Raw genomic sequence first — 27049 nt, forward strand, 5'->3', positions numbered from 1 at the left:
TCCCTACATACTACTCTGAAGGTACTCCTGGTGCCTGTCCCATCCCTACATACTACTCTGAAGATACTCCTGGTGCCTCTCCCATCCCTACATACTACTCTGGAGGTACTCCTGGTGCCTCTCCCATCCCTACATACTACATTATATTCACACACACGCTTGCTTGCTTCACGTTAATAGTCCCAAGAATTTGCGGATGTGGAGAACAAAGTTTAGTGCCAATGGGCAGAAACTCAATGACCTCAGGCATACATAGCTCACCCCGTTATCGAAAGCAAATTGCTGTCACCATCCAATTTCTGCTGTACATTCGTTTAATGATTTTTTTCGATATTTCATACGTAAAATGACCACGGATATGTTAGCAAGTAAATCTTGAAGCATCAAAATGAAATGAAAACACCCGAAACCCAGCGAAAATTTATGAGTAAGGCAAGGACGCAGGGGTAGGTAGATGAGTGACTCCAGCAGATTCCTTCCAGTCCAGCCGTGGCAGTCGACGTGCCGAGACATAAGATCGCTTTCTCTCTACTTTTCCCAGGCCAACTGCATCGTGTCTCACCCATCTCATAGTCACTCCATCAGGCAGTTTACACAACACTTGGTCGGCTGTTGAGAGGTTTTAGGTGGAGAGAGATCTTAAGAGGCGGTTGGAGACGAGTAGAGGTCACAGACGGTAATATGTCGCTAGTGAAGACGGTGCTTTATGCCTTGACGGCTGCCATCGTTGTCGTCATGGTTTATGGTAAGTTAAAGGATGAGTTATTGTGTGTGCTTGTGCGTGTGCTGTGTGTGCTGTGTGTGCTGTGTGTGTGCTGTGTGTGCTGTGTGTGTGTGTGTGTGTGCGAGTGTGTGTGTGTGTGTGTGTGTGTGTGTGTGCTGTGTGTGCTGTGTGTGTGGTGTGTGTGCTGTGTGTGTGTGTGTGTGTGTGTGTGTGTGTGTGTGTGTGTGTGTGTGTGTGATGCATTCTAGTGAGCATTTGTCTAAGGATAAGTAGGTCACATAATGCATATACTATTATAAAACATATACTAAGACGACCTATGCTTCATCGTTTCTACACACAAGCTGTCAATTTGTATAACTGCAGAAAAACTAATCACCAAAGATAGAAGGGCCATGAAAGAATTTGCCACAGGAGGGCCACTGAAGTAACTAACCACAGAAGGGCCATGACACCTTAACCCCACCTTAACCTCAATGACTTTAAAATAATCACCAAAAGCCTCGTTCATGGAGTCAGTCATTACATGTGTTGGAGCAACATTTAACTGCACTTTTACGACTTTAGTGCAAATGAGCAGATATGAAAGAGGCTACTTCCTGCTCTGAAATAATCATGCTCTAAGATTAGAATATTTATTTTACACTCCTCTTTAGAATTTATGCTGCTCTTAAAAGCACAAATTATCATATTGATGTAAACACACCTTTGCTATATACTGAGACTAACTTGCCTAACACTGCTTCTAGTTATAAACAGAAATGTCACGGTATATAATTTCTGTCTGGTCTCATTCCAAGGATGTATTATTGTTCTGTGCTATTAACGGCGGATGATTTCTGTCTAGTTTCCTATTCAGTTGAGACTTGATTTTTACCTCTCTAGACTTATAATGAAACTTTCTTCTGCTCATTCTACACTCACTCTCCATTATACAGATTCATTGTTTTCATCTGTTTCAAGTGAGCTGCACTCTAGCTTAGACATGCCTTCACCTCCCACTCGGACCTCCCTACCATACTTACTCTGTCTTGCATTTTTAGTATTCACACATTCCACCCTTGTCTTTCACAGCGCTTCTCGCCTACTTTTCACCTAGAAAGATGAGAGGTAGGAACAGGAGTTTAAACTGCAGGAAGTGGTACATACCCTGATCCCTCCTTTCAATTCCCCATCTGGCCCCGCCATTTACGCACCCTTTCCTGCAATTTCCCCACCCTCTGCCACACCCCCGCCTGTCTTTGCCCGCTCCTACGAGTTCCCTGCTTTTTCCTACATCTTCCCGCCCATTGCTCCACCTAGCCACGTAAGGGACGTAACCTTGTTAATGCAACATTCTGGGCAAGTCTTTCCGCGTGTTTTTCAACAGCATTTATGTCTCCTGCAACAGGGTGCCAGAAGAATAAGCATTTATTATTTATTTTATTGACAATCAGTGTTACAGAAGAGTGTAAAGGGTTAATGTTGTGGAAACGGAAGGTGACGAACTCGGGCGGGAATTCCCAGCCAGTTATGGCTGGCTGACCCGTTGAGGGAGACTAGACGGAAGTCTCGTCGTGAAGATTCACATGAATATACTGTGAAGGAAGTTACCTTGAAGGAGAGGGGCGTAATGCTAGTGTAGGGCTCTTGATCCAAGAATTTAACGCTTCTCCGTGAATATAATAATAATAATAATAATAATAATAATAATAATAATAATAATAATAATAATAATAATAATAACTAGAGTGAAAAATGTTTGGAAAACTTATTGAAAATTTTGCTTTTCCTGAGATCATGAGGCTGTGAACACGGAGTCTTAAAGACAAGATCTGTCGTGACCACTTAATGATTTTATCACGCCTCACAAGACAATCATTCATTCTCGAATCTATTATTTGCGTCGCCAGCATCTTCATCAGCCTTCACCGTCCTCTGTGTCGTCACATATACTTCAGTTATTTAACTTTTGTCTCATGTTTGACCTGCTACCTGTTTGCGTTTCCAGGTGTACTTTCACTTGATTTGCCTGGTAAATGTTACCGACAAGTATGGTAGAGAAAGAGATGACTGAGGGAAAGATAGAGAGGCACTGCCAGGAACAGTTTCAGGATGACCGGTGTCCCCCAAGGATTAGTATTAAACATCAACTATTCTTACATTATATTCACCTGCCGACGCTGGTACATTCTCAAATATAAAAGATCGTGATACAAACTGAAAAGGACAGCAGGATGCTACAGAAGTACTTGGGCAACCTACAGGACTGATCAAACAAGTGGCTAGTAGAGTTCAACCCAAGAAAGTGCAAAGTAATTATTTTTTGTGAGAGTCAGTACCATCTATTGAAATGAAGGGGAATAACTCATAGTTGCAGAAATAACTAAGCGTGTCTACTTGGGTGCACAGAAAGAGAATAACGCAATGGCGTGTGCCAAGCAGACATAATGATATTTTGCAGAATACTAAACTAATCCTTCCAGTAATTTCTTCAGCACATCTTTGAGATCAGTCTTTGATTACGTTACGCAGGATTGCTACTAACCGAGCAAAATATAAATCGTAACTAGAGAAAGTCGAAAGATATGCATTCAAACTGGTGCCTGAGTTGAGACGACTGCTGTTATTACATTTATGTAAAGCGGTAAACGCGTGTGCGTCATTCAGCGCATGCAGTGGTGAAGGATGTACAGTTGTAATCTTGACAGTTATGGTTATCACTTGATAAAGCTCTGAGCGAAATGTTATAATAAAATCTTGTTCTACATATTGTGACTTCATAACAACAACAGCACCGTAACTATAATCTCAGAAGCAAACTTTCCACTCTCAGCTGCGAATATACAGAGAACTAGATAGAAAGGTGAGGAGAAAGGCACATCAAGTTTAAAATCTAGGACAAGGGAAGAACACAAATGGAAACTGGAGTGCCAGGCCATCCAGTGATGAAGCGGAGACACCCACAGCACAAGGGTCTACCTTGCTGCCTGCTTATGGCTTCTGGGGTCACTGACACACTAGACGGTGTTCTAAATCACTTAAGTCAAACCAGACTAGCGGCGAGTCCAAGAGCTAGAGTTCACCTCTTGAAGATAGTCTAGTAGTTTATTACATGACCCCCCCCTCAACACACACACATACATATATCAGCTGATCTTCCGACATAATGAAGGTGACCCAGCGGCGGGAATATTTTTACTTTTCGATGCTCTTTTGTTTATCATCACAATGAAGACTCCGGCCGGTGAAGACTCAATCCTGGGTTCACCCTCTTTTTTCCAATTAAACGAACTCTCTTGAACTTTCATCGTTTTGTGTCTGAACCTGTATGGTTATTATGTGTGTATGTGTGTATGTGTGTGTGTGCTTGTTCATGTGTATGCGTCCGTGTACTTGCACATGTGTATGTGTGTGGGTGCGTGTGTTTGGGAGGGAAAATACGTACGTGTTTGGGAGCGGGTGTGTGCTCTTCCACGCAGTGATTAACGGATCATCAGAAACAACTAAAAAAAGCACACGAGGGTCATATACAAGAGCGAGAGACAGGTCAAATGTAGATGACGTTATCTGTAAAAACTGTTTAAGGAAATAGCATAGCTGGTTGAAAATTTGTAAGAGCAAGACCATTTTACAACCTGTAATATAACGACTGCAAAAACCTGTTCCGTTGCGAGTGTCGGCAGGTGGTCCTGGGCTCCCACACGGGTGGAAGGAGAGGGAAAGACAGAGGACAGAGAATGGGAGCTAGAGCCAGACCAGGAGCTAGAGTGAACCCAAGAGCTAGAGTGAATCCAAGAGCTAGAGCCCGAGGACTCAAATGAATGACTTTAGTTGCTATTATAACCAGAATTCCCCTGACGCAAGCCAGTTACTTTCCTTGTTTACCCACTGTAATGTATTGTTAAGGCAGAAACACCAAATTGGTTAGAGTGATTCGCATCTACCGGACGGAGGCTCGAGCCTCCATCACTTTTACGATGAATGACTCTCACAGGTTTTGCACTTGATACGAAATATTATAATAATAATAATAATAATAATAATAATAATAATAATAATAATAATAATAATAATAATAATAATAATAATGAAGCAAGTGGCTGGACTCTGCACACTTATAATTTCAGGAATTGTGAAGAATTCTTTTAATACACAGAAGGCAATACGCAAAGAATACACACTATGTATTGTTAGGTATTATATAGAATATACACATATCCGCCGACACGTAACAAGGAGACTTCAACGACGTAGAGGAAGGAATCCAATTGCATTTACCTATACAGAGAAAGAGACAGACAGCCACCATGATCATTAAGGTGCGCCTATTATAGATATGTTATCAGTTTTCTTGCAACATCACTCAAGGTATAAACAAACACTGACAGAACTCAAACTAACACTTAAGCTTAATTTACTGAGGTTGCGGAGAAGTCATTGAGGGAGAACTAACCACACGCTGTAATTCACACGATCACGTCAAAAACAAATCATTTAACAAAACCACATAACAAAGATACAACATAAGTTAAACTGAAATCATGATATACTGTGAAGTGAGCCAAGAGCGACTCTCATCTCACGGGGTTGAGTTTTTGCTCTCAGTGAAAGTTGTCTAAGGATTACGGAGAAATTGCCTTGAATATATTTGACTAATCCTCAGGTTTAATGAATTTAGGTTTAATCCTTCGCCATTTACGATCAGCATATATTGAACAGTTTTGTGGAAACATACAGTATGTCTGCGATTTGTTGATGTCTTGGCGAGGATTTTTAGTATCACACACACACACACACACACACACACACACACACACACACACACACACACACACACACACACACACACACACATATATATATATATATATATATATATATATATATATATATATATATATATATATATATATATATATATATATATATATGTACGTGTATTTTATAAATAATGTCACATCTGTCAGTGTGTACAGTGAATAGATTATTAAATCCCTATTTTACATACAAGATTTAATGATGCAATATCCGAACGGACTGCACCACAGCCTCGGTGACCTTAATGTAGTCGATATACCTAACATAACCAGCTAAGCTTTTGTATACAGTCTCCCCCTCTCACTGTCTCTATAAATTCTTCCTGTTTAAATACATTCTTCCCTATGAACCAGGTCTGTGGTTACATAAGATCATCTTGCCACAGCTGGCTGGATCACTTCTCGACCAGGACCAACACATTTAAGTGTTGTTACATAACGTAATAAGACTTTTGAACGTGTGATCTGTGCTCACCCCACTTGCTCTCTGCTTCTGCAAGCTCCTCTACTGTTTTCCCTTCTGTTTGTACTCACCTAGTTGTGTTTACAGGGGTCGATTCTTATCTCCTGGGCCCACAGGCTGGTGGAAATGAAACAAATAAACTATTATTATTCTTGTCCCGCATATAGACAAGTATTATATATATATATATATATATATATATATATATATATATATATATATATATATATATATATATATATATATATATATATATATATATATATATATATATATATATATATATATATATATATATATATATATATATATATATATATATATATATATATATATATATATATATATATATATATATATATATATATATTGTGTGTGTGTGTATGTGTGTATCTCCGCCACATAGATATATATTATTGTATTATATATATCCCCAGTCACAGACTAAATTATTGTTTATTTAACGATTACTGTGATAACCATTATTGGAAGACCGGATGACGACAACAATTCGGTGGTCGCGTGATACGTATAATTAGCGTTTGGGTTGACTGCAAGTGTTGATGAGGGTGTAACCTTGGGTATGGCTGGAGAGAAGCCCTTATTTGTAGCACTGTATCTCAGCGACCGATGGTTTGGTTCACAGAAGAGAGAACACGGGTTCGATTACCGGGCAAGGCGAGACGTACGTGCAAGTCTTTTCTTACTTGTTGCTCCCTGTTCGCCTAACAGAAATTAGGTAGCTGGATGTAGTAGGTTATTGTGGGTTGGAGGTGGTAGGATACCATGGACTGTGTTGGAATTTTGGACGGGCTGAAGTAGAATAATATCTCTTAGTCTTTACATTAAATTGTGTAAAATAAAATCTTGTACTACGACAGGCGGATATGAAGACAATAACACAGCCTGCAGAATATTTTTTTATTGTGATAACGTTTCGCTCTGTGTAGAAATTTATCAAGAAATGACGATAAAGTTCTACACAGAGGAATGTTGTTGGAGTAAAAGTTTTTTCCACAACTTGTATGTTAATACTAGTCAATAATACATTTATTAAAACCTCGACGAGAGGCAGTGTTAGAGGCAGTGTTAGAGGCAGTGTTAGAGGCAGTGTTAGAGGCAGTGTTAGAGGCAGTGTTAGAGGCAGTGTTAGAGGCAGTGTTAGAGGCAGTGTTAGAGGCAGTGTTAGAGGCAGTGTTAGAGGCAGCCTCCACCACCATGCGCCTCACTAGCGCTTCTTGGAAACTTGTAACGAAATGGTGGCGCTAAATATTTACTGTTAAGTTGGCAAGTTATCTTCATACTGTAACATGCTGTGAGGCTGCGAGGCTCAGGTTCCTGTCTTGCTATCACGGAACGAAGGATCGAGTCTACACTACGCTATGCAGTTTATACATGATATTCTTCTTATCTATCCTGGTTAGCTGAAAGGGTAATGCGTCTGTCTGGAGATTAACAGACAGAGAATCGATATTTGACCATTTTGCGTTGAATGACCCACACGGGCTTACCGTTCCTCTGAAATATAATCAAAACCAAGCGCTAAACCCACTAGGGTCACACAGGATTATACAGCAGCAAGGGTGGAGAAGATAAGAGGTACAGATATAATGGCTGTGACGAGTGTTAAACAAAGGATTATCAGAGTTTGTGTAATAAATCAATTACTGTCAAAAAGGCAAATAGATCCTCTGAAATATGTCAGTAATGATATGCAGTTTATAATCCATACGGGTTTAGTGCTTTACATACATTAATCAAGACGACACTAGGCTCACCAGAGTGAAAGTTATATTTATTAATTAGAATTTCATTTATAATACCTTTTTCTCCCTTTTCACGACATATCCATTAAAATATAATTAAAAATTAGACAAACCCAAAACACAGACTAAAATAATAAATAATAAATAAAAACATAATCACATTATACAACTAACTCAGAATTTGAAGACTTAACATATATACCAACATGTGTATGACTCAACATATACACCAACATGTGTATGACTCAACATATACACCAACATGTGTTGACTCAGCATATACACCAACATGTGTATGACTCAACATATACACCAACATGTGTATGACTCAACATATACACCAACATGTGTATGACTCAACATATACACCAACATGTGTATGACTCAGCATATATACCAACATGTGTATGACTCAACATATACACCAACATGTGTATGACTCAACATATACACCAACATGTGTATGACTCAACATATACACCAACATGTGTATGACTCAGCATATACACCAACATGTGTATGACTCAGCATATACACCAACATGTGTATGACTCAACATATACACCAACATGTGTATGACTCAACATATACACCAACATGTGTATGACTCAGCATATACACCGACATGTGTATGACTCAACATATACACCAACATGTGTATGACTCAACATATACACCAACATGTGTATGACTCAGCATATACACCGACATGTGTATGACTCAGCATATACACCAACATGTGTTGACTCAACATATACACCAACATGTGTATGACTCAGCATATACACCAACATGTGTATGACTCAACATATACACCAACATGTGTATGACTCAACATATACACCGACATGTGTATGACTCAGCATATACACCAACATGTGTATGTCTCAGCATATACACCGACATGTGTATGACTCAACATATACACCAACATGTGTATGACTCAGCATATACACCAACATGTGTATGACTCAACATATACACCGACATGTGTATGACTCAACATATACACCAATATGTGTATGACTCAACATATACACCAACATGTGTATGACTCAGCATATACACCAACATGTGTATGACTCAACATATACACCAACATGTGTATGACTCAGCATATACACCGACATGTGTATGACTCAACATATACACCAACATGTGTATGACTCAACATATACACCAACATGTGTATGACTCAACATGTACACCGACATGTGTATGACTCAGCATATACACCAACATGTGTATGACTCAACATGTACACCGACATGTGTATGACTCAGCACATACACCAACATGTGTATGACTCAACATATACACCAACATGTGTATGACTCAGCATATACACCAACATGTGTATGACTCAACATATACACCAACATGTGTATGACTCAACATATACACCGACATGTGTATGACTCAGCATATACACCAACATGTGTATGACTCAGCATATACACCGACATGTGTATGACTCAACATATACACCAACATGTGTATGACTCAGCATATACACAGACATGTTTACGATCAACATATACACCAACATGTGTATGACTCAACATATACACCAACATGTGTATGACTTAATATATACACCAACATGTGTATGACTCGACATATACACCGACATGTGTATGACTCAGCATATACACCAACATGTGTATGACTCAGCATATACACCAACATGTGTATGACTCAGCATATACACCATGTGTATGACTCAGCATATACACCAACATGTGTATGACTCAGCATATACACCATGTGTATGACTCAGCATATACACCAATATGTGTATGACTCAGCATATACACCATGTGTATGACTCAGCATATACACCAACATGTGTATGATAGCATATACACCAACATGTGTATGACTCAACATATACACCAACATGTGTATGACTCAACATATACACCAACATGTGTATGACTCAGCATATACACCAACATGTGTATGACTCAACATATACACCATGTGTATGACTCAGCATATACACCAACATGTGTATGATAGCATATACACCAACATGTGTATGACTCAACATATACACCAACATGTGTATGACTCAACATATACACCAACATGTGTATGACTCGACATATACACCAACATGTGTATGACTCAGCATATACACCAACATATGTATGACTCAGCATATACACCAACATGTGTATGACTCAGCATATACACCATGTGTATGACTCAGCATATACACCAACATATGTATGACTCAGCATATACACCAACATGTGTATGACTCAACATATACACCGACATGTGTATGACTCAACATATACACCGACATGTGTATGACTCAACATATACACCAACATGTGTATGACTCAGCATATACACCGACATGTGTATGACTCAACATATACACCGACATGTGTATGACTCAACATATACACCAACATGTGTATGACTCAGCATATACACCGACATGTGTATGACTCAACATATACACCAACATGTGTATGACTCAACATATACACCAACATGTGTATGACTCAACATGTACACCGACATGTGTATGACTCAGCATATACACCAACATGTGTATGACTCAACATGTACACCGACATGTGTATGACTCAGCACATACACCAACATGTGTATGACTCAACATATACACCAACATGTGTATGACTCAGCATATACACCAACATGTGTATGACTCAACATATACACCAACATGTGTATGACTCAACATATACACCGACATGTGTATGACTCAGCATATACACCAACATGTGTATGACTCAGCATATACACCGACATGTGTATGACTCAACATATACACCAACATGTGTATGACTCAGCATATACACAGACATGTTTACGATCAACATATACACCAACATGTGTATGACTCAACATATACACCAACATGTGTATGACTTAATATATACACCAACATGTGTATGACTCGACATATACACCGACATGTGTATGACTCAGCATATACACCAACATGTGTATGACTCAGCATATACACCAACATGTGTATGACTCAGCATATACACCATGTGTATGACTCAGCATATACACCAACATGTGTATGACTCAGCATATACACCATGTGTATGACTCAGCATATACACCAATATGTGTATGACTCAGCATATACACCATGTGTATGACTCAGCATATACACCAACATGTGTATGATAGCATATACACCAACATGTGTATGACTCAACATATACACCAACATGTGTATGACTCAACATATACACCAACATGTGTATGACTCAGCATATACACCAACATGTGTATGACTCAGCATATACACCATGTGTATGACTCAGCATATACACCAACATGTGTATGATAGCATATACACCAACATGTGTATGACTCAACATATACACCAACATGTGTATGACTCAACATATACACCAACATGTGTATGACTCGACATATACACCAACATGTGTATGACTCAGCATATACACCAACATATGTATGACTCAGCATATACACCAACATGTGTATGACTCAGCATATACACCATGTGTATGACTCAGCATATACACCAACATATGTATGACTCAGCATATACACCAACATGTGTATGACTCAGCATATACACCAACATGTGTATGACTCAGCATATACACCAACATATGTATGACTCAGCATATACACCAACATGTGTTTGACTCAGCATATACACCATGTGTATGACTCAGCATATACACCAACATATGTATGACTCAGCATATACACCAACATGTGTATGACTCAGCATATACACCAACATGTGTATGACTCAGCATATATGTGCTGAAAGTCTACTTTAATGTTTGTTTGTAAAGATACAAGCAGTCTTGTCTGGAGGTGAAGACGTTACATGCAGTCTTAACGACCCTCGTACACTGGGGTTTCAACTCCATTAACCAACCTCCGGCAACATTTCGGTCCGTCCTGAACCATTATGAACTCACCACTTGAATATTCTGACTTTTATTCTCATTATACATCACCGTATCAACAAATATTAGGCAAGTTTACACTTTATATTATTTTCCCGAAAAAGAAGAAGGTAAACACATTTTTCCAGCAGACATTCCCTCTTATTCTGTTAATTTCTGCACCAAGGGACTGTCAAGGCCAAGGCCTGTAGTTATTTATTCACTGCACAGCATCCACTGTCTTCGAAGCATTAGCTAGGTAATCCATTCGTAGCCCTGAAAACAAGATAATTTGTCTTGTCTGTTGTGGAAATAATCAAACAAAAATGGTAAACTGTTACTTGAATGTGATATCTACTCCACCAACGCTCGCTAAATATTTTTATAAATGTTGAATGTTATGGAAGCTACTAGTTCATATCAGTTGCAACTACCCTGTCTGGGATGAATACTGATCACCTCACATTCTCGGGGCTCTGCATGACTCATACGGATTTAGATAAGTATTGTTATGGGGAGCGCTAAACAAATAGGGATTATACAACGCATGTGTGGGGAGGGGGGTGGAAGGCATTCAGGCTCAATTCAGGGAACTGGAGCACAGATCCAATTCCCTAGATCAAGAGTCCCTCACCATCATCAAGGAACCTCCCTTAAGGCGAAACGGTTTGAGAACTTTTTTATGATAATAATAATAATAATAATAATAATAATAATAATAATAACAAAATAATAATAATAATAATAATCATAATTTATAATGACCTTTGCAAGGACAGTGTTACCTTGCAGTGCAATACTAAGTGTGGTGAGGGAGAACAGTTCAGGTATCCACGACCTTCAAGTCTCAACAAGTCACTTTAACAGGTTTAGGTTGGACGTTGCTTGGTCACTTCTCACTTTTATTACTGGTTTACCAATGACTTCGCCGAGAATCATCAACGTCAGTATGCAGATTTTTCTAACGTACGGTGTATTTTAAAGTTTTTCCCTTGTACTTTATAGATCTCGTTAATTTTCATTAAATACGCAACTTTCAAATGTTTGTCACAAAAGAGTAACTAAAGTTTTGCCACTACTACAGGTAAACTATAAAATTATTTGCTCTTTCTTCATCTATATACTACCACCAACCCCTTCACACTACTACACTCCATTCTCGATTTCAGAACATCAAATTCTGTTCACAAATACTGTATGTTTTCCAACAATTTCTTGCTCTTTCCATAATTATTTCACCTTGGGTCTTGCATAAATTACAATGCATTTGATTTTGTTTGATCCCCTTTATGTAAGTCAAACATTATTTTCGTCAGTGATAACCATTTGTTCGGGTCAACGTTGCGTCATTCTCTGACTGTTCTTGGAAACTTTCTTATGTTCATTAACAATTGTGTGGAGAATGTTGGCCCTGATGTCACCATGTGCCTCATGCCAACATATTTTTATATGTTTATGAGTGGAAATACTTGCCAAAGAATCTGATTCTTGACTAAGAGAGAATATGATACGAGAAATACTGTACAAGAAACATCGTCGGAATGAGTCTTAACCCAAGGAATTTACAAAACTCCATCAAGGTCTCCAGTATGTCTTGTTAGATGATGAGATCATCTTGTGTCAATATTACTGACCGCTTCTCTGTGGGGTGGTAGGCAGGCAGACAGGCAGGCAGACAGGCAGACAGGCAGGCAGGTAGGCAGGCAGACAGGCAGGCAGGCAGGCAGGTAGGCAGGCAGGCAGACAGGCAGGCAGACAGGCAGACAGGCAGGCAGGCAGGCAGGCAGGCAGGCAGGTAGGCAGGCAGGCAGACAGGCAGGCAGGCAGGCAGGTAGGCAGGCAGCCAGGCAGGCAGGCAGGCAGGCAGGTAGGCAGGCAGGCAGGTAGGCAGGCAGACAGGCAGGCAGACAGGCAGGCAGGCAGGCAGGTAGGCAGGCAGACAGGCAGGCAGGCAGGCAGGCAGGCAGGCAGGCAGGCAGGCAGGCAGACAGGCAGGCAGGCAGGCAGACAGGCAGGCAGGCAGACAGGCAGGCAGGCAGACAGGCAGGCAGACAGGCAGGCAGGCAGACAGGCAGGCAGGCAGGCAGGCAGGCAGGCAGGCAGGCAGGCAGGCAGGCAGGCAGGCAGGCAGGCAGGCAGGCAGGCAGGAAGGCAGGCAGGAAGGCAGGCAAGCAGACAGGCAGGCAGGCAGGCAGGCAGGCAGGCAGGCAGACAGGCAGGCAGGCAGGCAGGCAGGCAGGCAGGCAGGCAGGCAGACAGGCAGGCAGGCAGGCAGGCAGGCAGGCAGGCAGGCAGGCAGGAAGGAAGGCAGGCAGGCAGGCAGGCAGACAGGCAGGCAGGCAGGCAGGCAGGCAGACAGACAGGCAGGCAGGCAGGCAGGCAGGCAGGCAGGCAGGCAGACAGGCAGGCAGACAGGCAGGCAGGCAGACAGGCAGGCAGACAGGCAGGCAGGCAGGCAGGCAGGCAGGCAGGCAGGCAGGCAGGCACGCAGGCAGGCAGGCAGGCAGGCAGACAGGGAAGCAGACAGGCAGACAGGCAGGCAGGCAGACAGGCAGGCAGGCAGGCAGGCAGGCAGGCAGGCAGGCAGGCAGGCAGGCAGGCAGGCAGGCAGGCAGGCAGGCAGGCAGGCAGGCAGGCAGACAGGCAGACAGGCAGGCAGGCAGGCAGGCAGGCAGGCAGGCAGGCAGACAAGCAGGCAGGCAGGCAGGCAGGCAGGCAGGCAGGCAGGCAGGCAGACAGGCAGGCAGGCAGGCAGGCAGCTAACACATAGGTAGACAGGCAGGCAGGCAGGCAGGCAGGCAGGCAGGCAGGCAGTCAGGCAGGCAGGCAGGCAGGCAGGCAGGCAGGCAGGCAGGCAGGCAGGCAGGCAAGCAGACAGGCAGGCAGGCAGGCAGACAGCAGGCAGGCAGCCAGGCAGGCAGGCAGGCAGGTAGGCAGGCAGGCAGGCAGGCAGACAGGCAGGCAGGCAGGCAGGCAGGCAGGCAGGCAGGCAGGCAGGCAGGCAGGCAGGCAGGCAGGCAGGCAAGCAGGCAGGCAGGCAGGCAGGCAGACAGGCAGACAGGCAGGCAGGCAGGCAGGCAGGCAGGCAGGCAGGCAGGCAGGCAGGCAGGCAGGCAGGCAGGCAGTCAGGCAGGCAGGCAGGCAGGCAGGCAGGCAGGCAGGCAGGCAGGCAGGCAGGCAGGCAGGCAGACAGGCAGGCAGGCAGGCAAGCAGACAGGCAGGCAGGCAGGCAGGCAGGCAGGCAGGCAGACAGGCAGGCAGGCAGGCAGGCAGACAGGCAGGCAGGCAGGCAAGCAAGCTTGCATCTTTTTAAGCATATTTATATATTGGTTGGTTTTTAGGTTTAAAACCTATCGAAAAGTCAGTTAAGGCAGGATGTAATCTGTACACCATCAAAAATAAGTATTAAACTTAAAATTTTCATATGATTTATAGAATTATAACTCAAATACGCAGAGAAGGTATACACTTAAGCTTATAGTTATTATATTCCTTAGCGACACAGTCGTAGGTGGTCATCCTCCTGAAAATCAGTTAACCTTTGACTGCTTACTTTCACAGGTCGTGAGAACAGTATAGTGGTCTCAAGTTATTCAATTTCACTGGTCAAGAAAATTATAGCCACTACTATCTGTTTAATTTCACTTATCAAGGAAACAGTATTGTCACCCCTAACTTCTTGCACAAGACGATAGACCTATAGATGCCTTTAACTCTGTACTTCTACAGATCAAGATAATAAAATCACCCCGAATTTTGCATTTGTAGCTCAGAGAGAACTGTATAGTTACTTTCAACTGTTTCCACAGGCCAATAAATAAAACAGTAACATCAACCTAACTGCTTTTAGCAGGTCTAGAGAGTAATGTAATAACCCTTAATGCCTATTGTATCACAGGTCAAGAAAACAGTGTATTAATTTATGTGCCTGTTATCGCGGGTCAAGAAAACATTATACGTAGTTACGTACTTAGTCTCCTATGTCATCATTCAAAAGAATACTATAGTCACTCCTAATTTTGCTTCCACAGGTCAAGAGAACAATATAGTGACCATTAACATTGCTTTTACAGGTCAAGAGAACAGCATAGTCATTTCTGACTCTGCTTCCACAGGTCAAGAGAACGATTTAGTTACCCCTAACTGTCTGGGTTGCCTGTGCGAGGCATCAACGCAGTGTAACGCCTCGTCGCCCTGCCACACCCCTGCAGGAGGCGGCTATTACTGTGGCGCCTTCCTTATCTCCTGGGCTTATTGGGCTGATGCTGGTAAGCCCGTTCTGAAAGGTGACAACCCTGAGGCCCAAGGTGGTAAGTTTCTTATAACTTTTAGTCTATATTTCATTACACTTTCCTGATTTTCTATCTGTTTCGCAGGTCCTCACAATTTGCATGGTAGTTCAAGAATAATTACACAAATTAAGGTTTTTAAAACCTGTTTTATGCACAGCTTTTCAGAAAATTTAATATTATTTTAAGGCAAGATAAGATAAAAAACAAAATGTAATGATTACGATTATCCATTTTTTACTTGCTTACAATTAGTTCCTTTTTTGAAGCTTACCTTCTCAGAAAATGTGCAAGAAATCACTGATTCTATAATCAGACCAACCGGGAGATAACTGGAGGGGATTTCGGGGGTCAACGCCCCCGCGGCCCGGTCTGAGACCAGGCAAAATTTGTATATTTAATAGCATTGTCAGGTTATGTTTGTGAGAAAAAAATATACATAGAATACTGAATATTATTAGCAAAAATAAACTAAAGAATGCCCAAATTTTGCAGCTTTTGAGAACTGTGTCCTGGACCTTCACTGCGCTGCCGTAGCTGTCCGTCAGTACATGAAAAAGTTTGCTAGAGTAAGTAGCGGATAAGACCTCATAATGTATAATATTAAGTAGGCATGTTAACAAGGAAGACTGGTACTAATATGTGAGGCATGATAAGTCAGTGGGTTAATAACAGAATTTAGGATCTAATCCTAAATAGATTTTTTAATGAGAAAAACATTTGAATGGTTTAATATAAGAATGATATATTTGGGTTCTGGATTGACAGATATAATTATGTTATTTAATATGTTATAACAAACTTAACAGGCTAACCTTGCTAAATTTTATGTAATATTATATAGCTTAACGTTACCCATTATATCTAAAGTGAACTTAAACTTAGTATTATTTGAGAGTAATGAAATATATTAACTTCGTGATATTCAAACTGATTTTCGAGTTACAATAAAAAGAAATGTATTCTCGGCTGTTTGGCAAAACAATCCATCCGGAATAAGCCAATTTGGCAAGTTCGGCTTAAACATTCCTGTTCACTTCTCTTTAACCTTCCATTTGCTAGCTACTAAGGATCAGATGTATCAATCGTTTCAATAAACTTTAAAGCATCCAAAAGTTTATCCCATAGCTGTTTATCCAGTGTATAAGATACTTGAGAAACACTAGAACATTTTCGGAAACGTTTAGCTCCTGTGCTTGACAAAGTTCCCAGGAGTGAAACGTTCTCTAGCAAGAATATTTGACCGATAGGCAACAGACAGTTTGCAATAATGAGAAGAGATCAGAATTGGGACCTGTTACGAGTGGTGTGCCACAGACGTCAGTATTGGGACCCTTGTTTGTTGTTCACAGTCTACATAAACGACGTTGATGACGGAATAAATAGCGACTTGAATAAATTTTCCGATTACACTAAAATAGGCCATGAAATAATTTCTGATGTAGACATCAGAAGGGTACAGGATGACATAATATAAGTTGATGTTATGATGGTAGAAGTGGGAGATACAGATTAATGTAGACAAATGTAAGTTTCTAATCCTAGGAAAATGAAATAACTATGACAAGATAAACAATGCGAATCTTAGTAAAAGTATATGTGTAAAAGGTCTAGGAGTTCTGGTTAGCAAAAAAATTAAAGCCTCGACAACAGGGCACAAGTGCTCGCAGTAGAGCTAAAAGAATTCTTGACTTCATATCAAGATGTATAAATAATAGAAGTCCTAAGGTTATATTTCAACTTGATATCATTGCTTAGACCTCATTAGATTATACCGCTCAATTCCGGTCTCCATATTTCAGCATGGACACACGCTCGAAAATATACAGAGAGGGTTGGCGAAGTTGATTCCATGTATTAGATACCTTTCCTACCACAATATGCTGAGTTAAGGGAGGTATGATTGAAGTGTAAACATGCAAAACGGGAATAAATAAAGATGTTATAATTTAGTGTTGAAAATATATAATCAAGGCAGGACTCACAGCAGTGGATTCAAGTAGGAGATATTTAGATTTAAAGAAGGCTATTGGAAAGTACTGATTGGTAATAGTTTTAGATGAATGGAACACACTCCCAGGTAGTGTATTTGAGGCAAAAATTTCGAGTAGCCTTAAATATAGGTTGAATGGGTATATGGGTGGGTCTGAACTGGACTTGCCTATCAAAGGTCAGTAGGCCTGCTACAGTTGTTCCTTATTTCTTATCTTTTAATATGTTCTAGTGTTGTACAATCGTTTTATTTACTTTGCGTGATATAAATATTCACATTTTATTATACCTCATATACCTTTTAATTAATTTCTTAAAATTGTATCTTCAACTTTAGCATTAAGGTCCTCAAAAATAATTATTCTCTCATGTGACTCATAATGCCTAAAACATTTAACTCGTCTCAGATTTTTACACTATTCTTATTTTCTGGCGAAAAAATGCTTACCCTTTTTTCATATCGCTTGTTTTTTAATCCATTGAAATTAAGCATTTACGCATTCTTTTCTTTCACAGGTGTTCATTCATTATTAATGGAATTTTCTGCTACTTCTTTAGCTCTGGTTCTCTCATACCAACTTTGACATAATTCTTTAAACTCCTTTTCCCAGTCAGGGTCTACCATCCACTTTAATTTTGCTTCATAACATTAACAGCCATTTATCTTTTAACATCCGTACTACAGCCACAAACATATGGATATTCCTACGTATAAGCTTCCACAATTTCAGTACTTTGAATGAGAATGTCGAGGCCCTACTGAATACCTTTATTATTGTTATATTTGATAAGCCATTGTGAAAGACAATGACGAGCAGTGTAAGTTTGAGGCCTCACTAATTGCTAGTTGTGGTCTCCTGTTACCGATAGACCTCCTGAGTATTCCTTTTTCTTGTGTTTATAACTTGTCTGCATATATAAGGTGATTCTCACAACTGAGGGTCAACTGTAGGTTTAAGTACAGTGTAAAACTAACGCATGAAAATATCTCTCCTCCATAAGGCTCCCCCTCACCCTCCCCCAATTTTGTTTAGCAACTAATGCGTCTTTTAAAAATTTTGTAGTGTATGAAGCTGTTGGCTAACTACACTTGTTTCCTTGTCAACGACACATTTGTCCAACCATATCATATGTATTTAATCAAACATAATTACAAACACAAATACACATGCAATACAAAGCAATTCTTTATTTCATTTTCTGTGGTAGACTGATGTAAAAAAGCTTACTCAGAGTTCATGTCATTTTTATAGCTCCTGCTGATCTGTCTTAATGAACGACTTTCACAATATACTTTTATGTAAACAATGCAATGAGTTATGTGGGTTCTATAAAGTCATCGTTATGATGTAGGACTGTAATGGCGACGGCGTTGTGACCTGCACAGACTTTGTAAGGATTCACAAGTACGGCCAGACAGGATGCACCGCCCCCCTCAGTGGTCCCTTCAAAACTCAATTCGAAGAATGTACTGCTCGCCTCAGCCTCTTTTAGTAGGGTCACTTGTTTATCTGTCTTCTTGCATTAATATCCCCGGCATCCGCTGGTAAATTCATTCCTGCTATTACCCATAACAATTAATACTTCTACTAAACTATGTAAATTCTGTGATATCGTCGTGTGAGGTTGCTAGTTTGAAAGCATTAATTATATAGTTTTTATTCGAAATTACAGTAATTATATTCCGGCAGATTTAGTAAGTTTTAAGTGAATTTTTTTTCACGATATTGTTTCAGACAGGAATATAATACGATACAATTTTTAAATAGTATATTTTTTTCTTTTGCTTAAAATGTTTAAGAAATATAATCACTGTATATTCAAAGTAAGGAAGACACATCGTCCAGAAGTGTGTCACGTCATTATGAATGAACATGGTTCGGAAAATGGACACATATTTAATTTAATGATACATTTTTTAATAAATGCTAAAATAAGTCTCGTTAAGTAGCATATGTGTTCGTTTATGTAACGATTGTAGACATTACTGCCGATAATCACACATAAATTAATATATAATATACTATAATTAAAAAATGTCAATGAATATAAAATTCATTTCAATCTGGATTACAGCAAATGAAAATACTAATCCATGTATCTGTTGTAATTCATAAAAAAAAATTCATAGAATATTTTTCATTTTGAGGATAATAAGTATTGCTAATTTTTTTGCATTTATTATAACTGAGCTGGATGTTCAGTGTCAGTCAGGAAGCAAAATGATTAGACTGAATCAGATACTGTAATTTTAATAATTGATTTGTCATATATATATATATATATATATATATATATATATATATATATATATATATATATATATATATATATATATTTGTGACCATGAACGAGTGGTATTGATCAATAACAACACTGCACTAGCCAAGGACTCGAACCCATGCTGCTTTGGCCTGCTCCATGGTGGGCGAAAACACATGACGCCCTAATCCACTGGACCATATGATCCTGAAGAGTAAGGCATCCAGCGGAACTGAATGTTGTACTCGTTACCCAAAGACACTCGTTGGTGTGGATGACTCTAGGCTAATTTCATTCTAGTCCCTGTTTGGTGTACTAGTTCATCGAGGAGTATTTTATATTACTGTGGGTTCGAGCCCTTGGCTAGTGTAGTGTTGTTATTGATCAATACCACTCGTTCGAGGTCACAATAATATAAAATACTGCTCCTTGAACTAGTACACCAAACAGGGACTAGAATGAAATTAGCCTAGAGTCATCCACACCATCGTGTGTCCTTGGGTAGGGAGTACAACATCCAGTTCTGCTGGATGCGCTACTTGTAAGGATCGTATGGGCCAGTGGATTAGGGCGTCATGTATTTTCACCCACCATGAGGCAGGCCAAAGCAGCATGGGTTCGGGTCCTTGGCTAGTGCAGTGCTGTTACTGATATATATATATATAATGTGTGTGTGTGTCTTGTCGAATAGGTAAAACTAGTGATTTTCGCTCGAATAGCAACGCTCTTCTTGCCGAATAAACCAAGCGAAAATTTGTGTATGCAGTAATTTCCCGAAAATCATTTTGAATCTAATTAAAAAAAATATTTCATTGTGTTTGTTTATTATTAAATTATTGTAAACTTATCTAAAATATATATTATTTTGATTAGGCTAAATTAAATTGTGCTTGCTATAATTAGGTTAAGTAAGTTTTCTAAGGTTCTTTTGGTAGAAAATTATTAATTTTTACATTAACCTAAAAAAAAAAAAAATGTGTCTTGAAACGTGTAAGAGAAAATTTTAGAAAGGACTTAATTTTAAATAATTTCTTACTAACTGACCACACACACACACACACACACACACACACACACACACACACGCACGCACATATTGTTTTATCCACTGTCGGTTCGTAAATTGATACAGCAACCTCATGTCGAATGATACACTTAAAGTTTATTTATTAGGTAAAGGGTAATTAGCTACACAAGAGTGAATAATCACTCTCGCAAAAAAAAAATAAAATAAATAAAACACTGCACATCAAAGGTTGATTCAAAATTCATTAAATAAACTCAAAATATTGACTGCATGCATAAATGAAGTGAAGAATAATACTAGTTGAAGACAGAACTGCAAATGTATAATAGGATAATTATTATTTAAATTTTATATATTATGTATGCCTATAACTACACAGGACAGTGAAACCTGGAAAATCTAGGACTTCAGGTTTAAATATTACACATTTTACACATTTTAGAATATATCCACATGAGTTAGTGATGTATGTACTACCATGATGGTAGTAATTAGTTTCAGTGTACTGCAACATTTAAAGCAAATACATGGTAAAAGTTTTAAGTCGTCATGCATACTTAAAATATTGTAGAATATTCCAGGACGAACCACAGTGGTTCCCTGGGAAGCTTTTCCACCGCCAGAGGCTCGTTTAGGCTGTATTTCAACTCAATAATATTTAATCTCTTAAAAAATGATTTTTAACTCAAAATACGCATACATCTTTATTAAAACAGATTTTATAAGTCCTTTAATAAAGCGATGCGCATATAAAAATATTTGTTAATTTCATAAAAAATTAAATATTACTGTTATATTCTTGTTTGAAGGTAAGTGGAAAAAATATAAAATTTTAGTATTTTAAGGACTATGGCCATAATTTTTAATGGGGTGGACCGGTAAGCCAGTGGAAGGTCTCGGTCAGATGACCAAGAGCTCCAACGGCGGGTTATCATCTAAGACCCGCGTCAGGAAACACTTGTCCTGTTTCCTGGCGAATCTGACCTAACCTAAGGATATTGTACATAGTTAGCAATATTTAAATAAAAAAAATTGAAAAATTTACCTATACTTGCAATTGTTTTCTAGGTTCGAATTTATTGTCCCCAATGATGACGAAATAATAAATATTTGTTTACTTAACATTAAGGTTCTGCAACAACCTTGGTTGTAGGTTTATTTATCTAATTTAATTATATGTATAAATTTGAAGTTACGAATTTTTAAGACGTGAAACTCTGCATACTTCGGTATTTCATTAATATATAATGTATTTAATAATCGGTATTAAATTCAATTATAAGGATTTTTTCATAAAAAAAAATGGATTCACACATATTTCATTGTTCTAAATTTTAAGGATGACAAAACTGAATAATAAAAACATACATTAATAAATATTTTTTGTTCCTTAGGACTTGCCAGGAGTAACTGCAGACTGTAATGGTGATGGAGAGGTTAACTGTGTTGACTTTGCACACATGCATATGTTGGGTGGGTTTGGCTGTCGAGACTCCGCAATCCTTTCTTCTGAATTCTACAAGAGATTTGATACCTGTTGGAAAGTGGTTCAAGCGGCCGGTTAGGTGGTGGGGCCTTGTAGTTTATTGTTCATTCTTGATATCTGTTCATCACTTTAAACATGGAGATCATATACGTTAATAATTAGATTGTAACCATTAAGAATCAAACGATGTTGTTTTGGATGAAGCTGTGACGAACGAAACTTAGAGTGGCTGTTGTCCTGTGTCGCTAAAATATAGTTCACATCACGGTTTCAAGGAGAATATAGCCCATTGAACTGTGGAAAGTAATCAAATATTACACCACACATAAAATTACATACCACACTTTATGGCATAACATTAAATTTTTAATGGTGTGGACAGGCAACTCCATCAAAAGCCTAGTTAAATGACCTAAAGATTATTATATGACTAAGACTTGCGTTATGAGGAATTTTTCTCATTTAGAAAAGCCCTCGGATGTGAAGTGAATTATGAACACAATAGCCGTAGGCCTACGGTCAATGTACACTTTCTGGCTTCAGGATGTGACAGCCTCGTTTATTTTTATAAAATTGATTTCGTCCAGGAGTCACCATAGAACAGCATCGTTCAGTGTGATTCATGTGGTTTGTCTTAAATTAATATCATCATATATGATCTCCAAGGTTTTATTTATAATAGAGTTTTGCCAATCACTTGCCTCATTCAGTAATTTATTCACGGTCGTGGGAAAACCTTTATGGAAAATGAAACTCCATTCATATCATATTAGAAATAAGTGTCTGTTCTAATTAGTATTTTTGGTAAATATATAAATTAGCATCTTTTTGTAAATATGAAAATTGGTATTAGGATAGGATAGGACTCACAGGTAAGTACCCACGAGGGGCGAGGGGCAAGTGGGGACAGTGCGAAGAATAGACGGTGAGAGGAATGTCTTGAGTCGAAGAGAGAAGAGTCAGGACTAGACCCAACTGCTAAGCCACAATAACGATAACAAAAGACGATGTAGATACAACAGGAGCTCTGCAGGCACTGACTGCAACTTGCTGGACGAAAAATTGCTGCATCTTGATGTTGATTGGCGGCTGGCAGGAGCTGGAGGAGTGGTCAAGGGAGGCAAGCTTCTTGATTGGTCAGGTGTCTTTTATATGTGTGTCTGGAGTTACTTCGTTTCTTTCGTGAAGGAGGCATTCCTTATGTTGTGCAGTTTTTGGATGGAAACGATCTGTAGTCTTGTAATCTTAGGTCGAAATGCTGGGTTGGCTAGTAACTGGTCAAAGGTCATCTGGAGAGTAGTGATGGAGCAGTGGGATCCTTTACGGTTTGTAAACTTGACTCTACTGTCGATTATTTTCTTGTACAAAGTGTCGACATCCATGTTAGGTTCTTGGTCAGGAGTCGTATAAAAAGTTATATCTTTCCAGTGCAGGTATTGATCTTGATGTTGGTCTTCTATATTAATACGTCGAGAGATAGCTGGAGAGGTTTTTGTTGGTGGTTGCCGCATTGAAGGTTCTTTCAATGTTGGTGTCTCCGCTAGAGAGTGTGTAGAAGACTGTGGGAGAATCGTGGCTTCTGATTGGTCCATATGAGTAGTGGTGGGTGGAGGTGAAGGAGGTACGCCGCCACGACGAGCCAATCGACGAGCAGGAGGCGATCGACGAATAGGAGGCCTTGTTGGAGTGACGTCACTAGGTGTTGGTGGTGTTGGAGCTGCTGATGCAGAAGTGTTGATTAGATCCTTGGTAAATTTGAGTATTTCTTCCGAAGGTGGAGATGCTGGGAATATAAATGATGGCATATTATTTAGTGCAAATAACTCGTTGATGGTAGAGTTAAAAGATCCAGGTACAGCCATATTCTGCATGTGAGCGTATAGTAGACAGTAGTGGATCTTGGTTACGTCACAAGCTGGAGGAGTGATAATGGTGGAGGCTGGCTGAGTAGTAGCTTGAAGTAATTTCGTAGTATTAGCTTGGATCTTTGCAATTGCTGCATACGTTGGTGTGTTGCTAGTAGGTTTTTTCTTTGCTGCTTCTTGTGTTTTCTTCACAATATCCTTACGTGTAGGACATTTTGCTGCCAGTGTATGGTGGTCGTTACTTTTACAGTTTAAGCACGATGGTTGTGGTGGAGTAGCAATGGTGCAGGAACTGAAGGTGTGTCCCTCACTACCACATGTAGTGCAGAACTTCTTCTCTTTTACAGGACATGCTTTGGTGGTGTGATGGTAAGAATAACAGTTCCAGCAGTGTTGGATGTACTGATATCTTTCTGCTTCGATGTAAGTTGGACTGATGAAGTAGTAATAAACAGCAAGACCTTCGTTCAGAGCAGTGGCAGCCATGTTAACGTCAGTGAAGGTGACCTTGAGCATGGACGATGCATTCGGGATTTTTGTGATGCTGTCAACAGTAGCCCAAGTATTTTGCGTCTCGATGGATGTCTTGAGTTCTGCAGGTGATTGAGACGTCAGAATCTTGTCTAGTTTTTTAAGGAATACTGATTTCCTGGCCTTGAGGGCAGGAGATGACATAACAGTAAACCCTTGAGCAGTAAGTGTAGTGGTGGCATCTGTAGTGAGTAGCTTCTCTGCTTCAGCATCATCGTGACACACAACAATGAATGCTTCTTTCAGAGACAAAATGGTGTTGAATTTAACTTTCAGTGTTCCTTGAACAACAGTTGCAAGAGCAATCTTCGTTGAATCATCAACGGTACCACTTGTTGGCTTGATCTTGACACGATTTGCGTAGCTCATCGTGCAAGTCAAGGTGAAGACAACGCTGGTAAAGGTTCCCCTCCCCAACGGGGATCGTAGGGAGACTGAGTAAGTAAGGAGAGCTGCTATGACCTGCCAGGGCAAGAGTCAAGAGCAGAATGTGCCGTCTGTCTGTCTGTCTGAAATTGGTATTTTTTGTAAATATGAAAATTAAGTCAAGGAAGAAGTTATTAATATTCATAAACTAGATAACTTCTATGGTGGTTTCTTTCTTTTATTTATGTTAATTAATAAATATTGTTAATCATTTCATTGGCGTTCATAAAGGTGATATTCCTATTGCTGTCTTATATTATACTTAATAAATCATTTATTAAAAGTGTTTTTATTAATCATAACAATACACAGTGACTAACATGGTACGCATTATTTTCTTCTATTTTCAACTTTATTATAAATGAATTACAAGATATTTATGTTTACTGTCTATAAGCCAAAGAAAAAATGAACAATTGAGAAACCGTTTTTATTAAAAAAAATGGTTAATTGTGACGATTTTTAATGGTATACTCGCTGGGAGTTTATTTAATTTCTTATTACTTTGTAAACTTGTTACGGATTAAAGTAGTCCATACATGATATATTGGTAGATAACAATCACAATGATCTTCTTACCCTTGATGAGTGGCGCTTTGATGCTGGTTAAGAGCTCTTGATCCAGAGTGTTTGAGCTATCCTTCCTAGGATCGAGTATGATCGCCCTTCATTCCTTGTGTACGGATTTAAGACTCTTATAAATGAAGTAATAATAATAAAAATAATTCTTGCAGTCAATAAACATTAACACAGAACTTTTCATTTAATTCTGTAGTCAACATTGACCTGTATTATGACATTCATGGAGAAGCGTTAAACCCGTTGGATCACACAGCTACTTTAGAATGGAAGGGATGGTAAATAACACTCGTCTGCATTTGGAATGTTTTTAATTTTTATTTTTATTCATAGTTGCGATCTTACATAATCTTGGGCTGCTGACTGGAAATATCTAAACCATTTTGCTCGATCACGTAAGGATTTTGAATAAAATGCAAATTAATGATAATACAAAATGTGAATTTTTAATAAATTGTTAATTTATTAAAATTTGGCAAGTAATCATGGAAAAGCACATTCTGTTAGTTTTAAGAACATATGAATTCCAAATCAACATGAATCGAATCAATGGATTTTATTAAAAAAATATGCTCCTAATGGTTAGTCTACATATTGAATCAAAGGAAGGAAGACTGCTTTGATTTTCGCTTGTGCTGTGCATCGAGACCATTACGTTTCAATGGCCAGCAGTAATGCGCCATCATGCTGACATTCTGTTTGCCCTAGTATCGAGTTTTCATGGTGAAAATATTTTGATGGAACCGATCTCCTTGTTCCTCACTGTAGTCCCCACAATTGTTGGGAAAATAGTCAAGATGTGAGTGAAAAAAGTGCATCTTCACACTCATTCTAGACCCAAGATGCTGGACACTTGAAATCAGGTCTTGGATCATTTTTTTCATATTCGGGGGAGCGCCTGTTTCCCAGGAAGT

At 39.3% G+C, this 27049-nt stretch overlaps 1 protein-coding gene across 3 annotated transcripts; it reads left to right on the forward strand.

The window, feature by feature from the left end:
- Positions 1-473: 473 nt before the first annotated feature.
- Positions 474-25839, forward strand: LOC128692166 (lysozyme). 3 transcript variants are annotated; one of them, XM_053781243.2, is made up of 5 exons: positions 474-745; positions 15752-15988; positions 16463-16536; positions 19313-19452; positions 22643-22785. In XM_053781243.2, coding segments are annotated over exons 1-5 (516 nt in total). In that variant the 5' UTR covers positions 474-681; the 3' UTR covers positions 22644-22785. The 3 variants fall into 3 exon arrangements, with proteins under 3 accessions (XP_053637218.2, XP_053637220.1, XP_069941301.1); XM_053781245.2 differs by lacking the exon at positions 19313-19452 and having other exon boundaries at positions 22643-25839; XM_070085200.1 differs by lacking the exon at positions 19313-19452 and having other exon boundaries at positions 15794-15988; positions 22643-25839.
- The last annotated feature ends 1210 nt before the right edge of the window (positions 25840-27049 follow it).

The sequence above is a fragment of the Cherax quadricarinatus genome, chromosome 15 (genome assembly GCF_038502225.1).
Source record: "Cherax quadricarinatus isolate ZL_2023a chromosome 15, ASM3850222v1, whole genome shotgun sequence".
Classification (NCBI taxonomy): domain Eukaryota; kingdom Metazoa; phylum Arthropoda; class Malacostraca; order Decapoda; family Parastacidae; genus Cherax; species Cherax quadricarinatus.

What these genes read in the sequence shown, in the direction of transcription:
- LOC128692166 (XM_053781245.2), top strand. Translation starts at nt 682, where the DNA reads ATGTCGCTAGTGAAGACGGTGCTTTATGCCTTGACGGCTGCCATCGTT. An exon ending in CGTTGTCGTCATGGTTTATG is followed by an intron (nt 746 to 15,751) that starts GTAAGTTAAAGG and finishes TTGCTTTTACAG; the next exon opens with GTCAAGAGAACAGCATAGTC. An exon ending in ACATGAAAAAGTTTGCTAGA is followed by an intron (nt 16,537 to 22,642) that starts GTAAGTAGCGGA and finishes TTTGTTCCTTAG; the next exon opens with GACTTGCCAGGAGTAACTGC.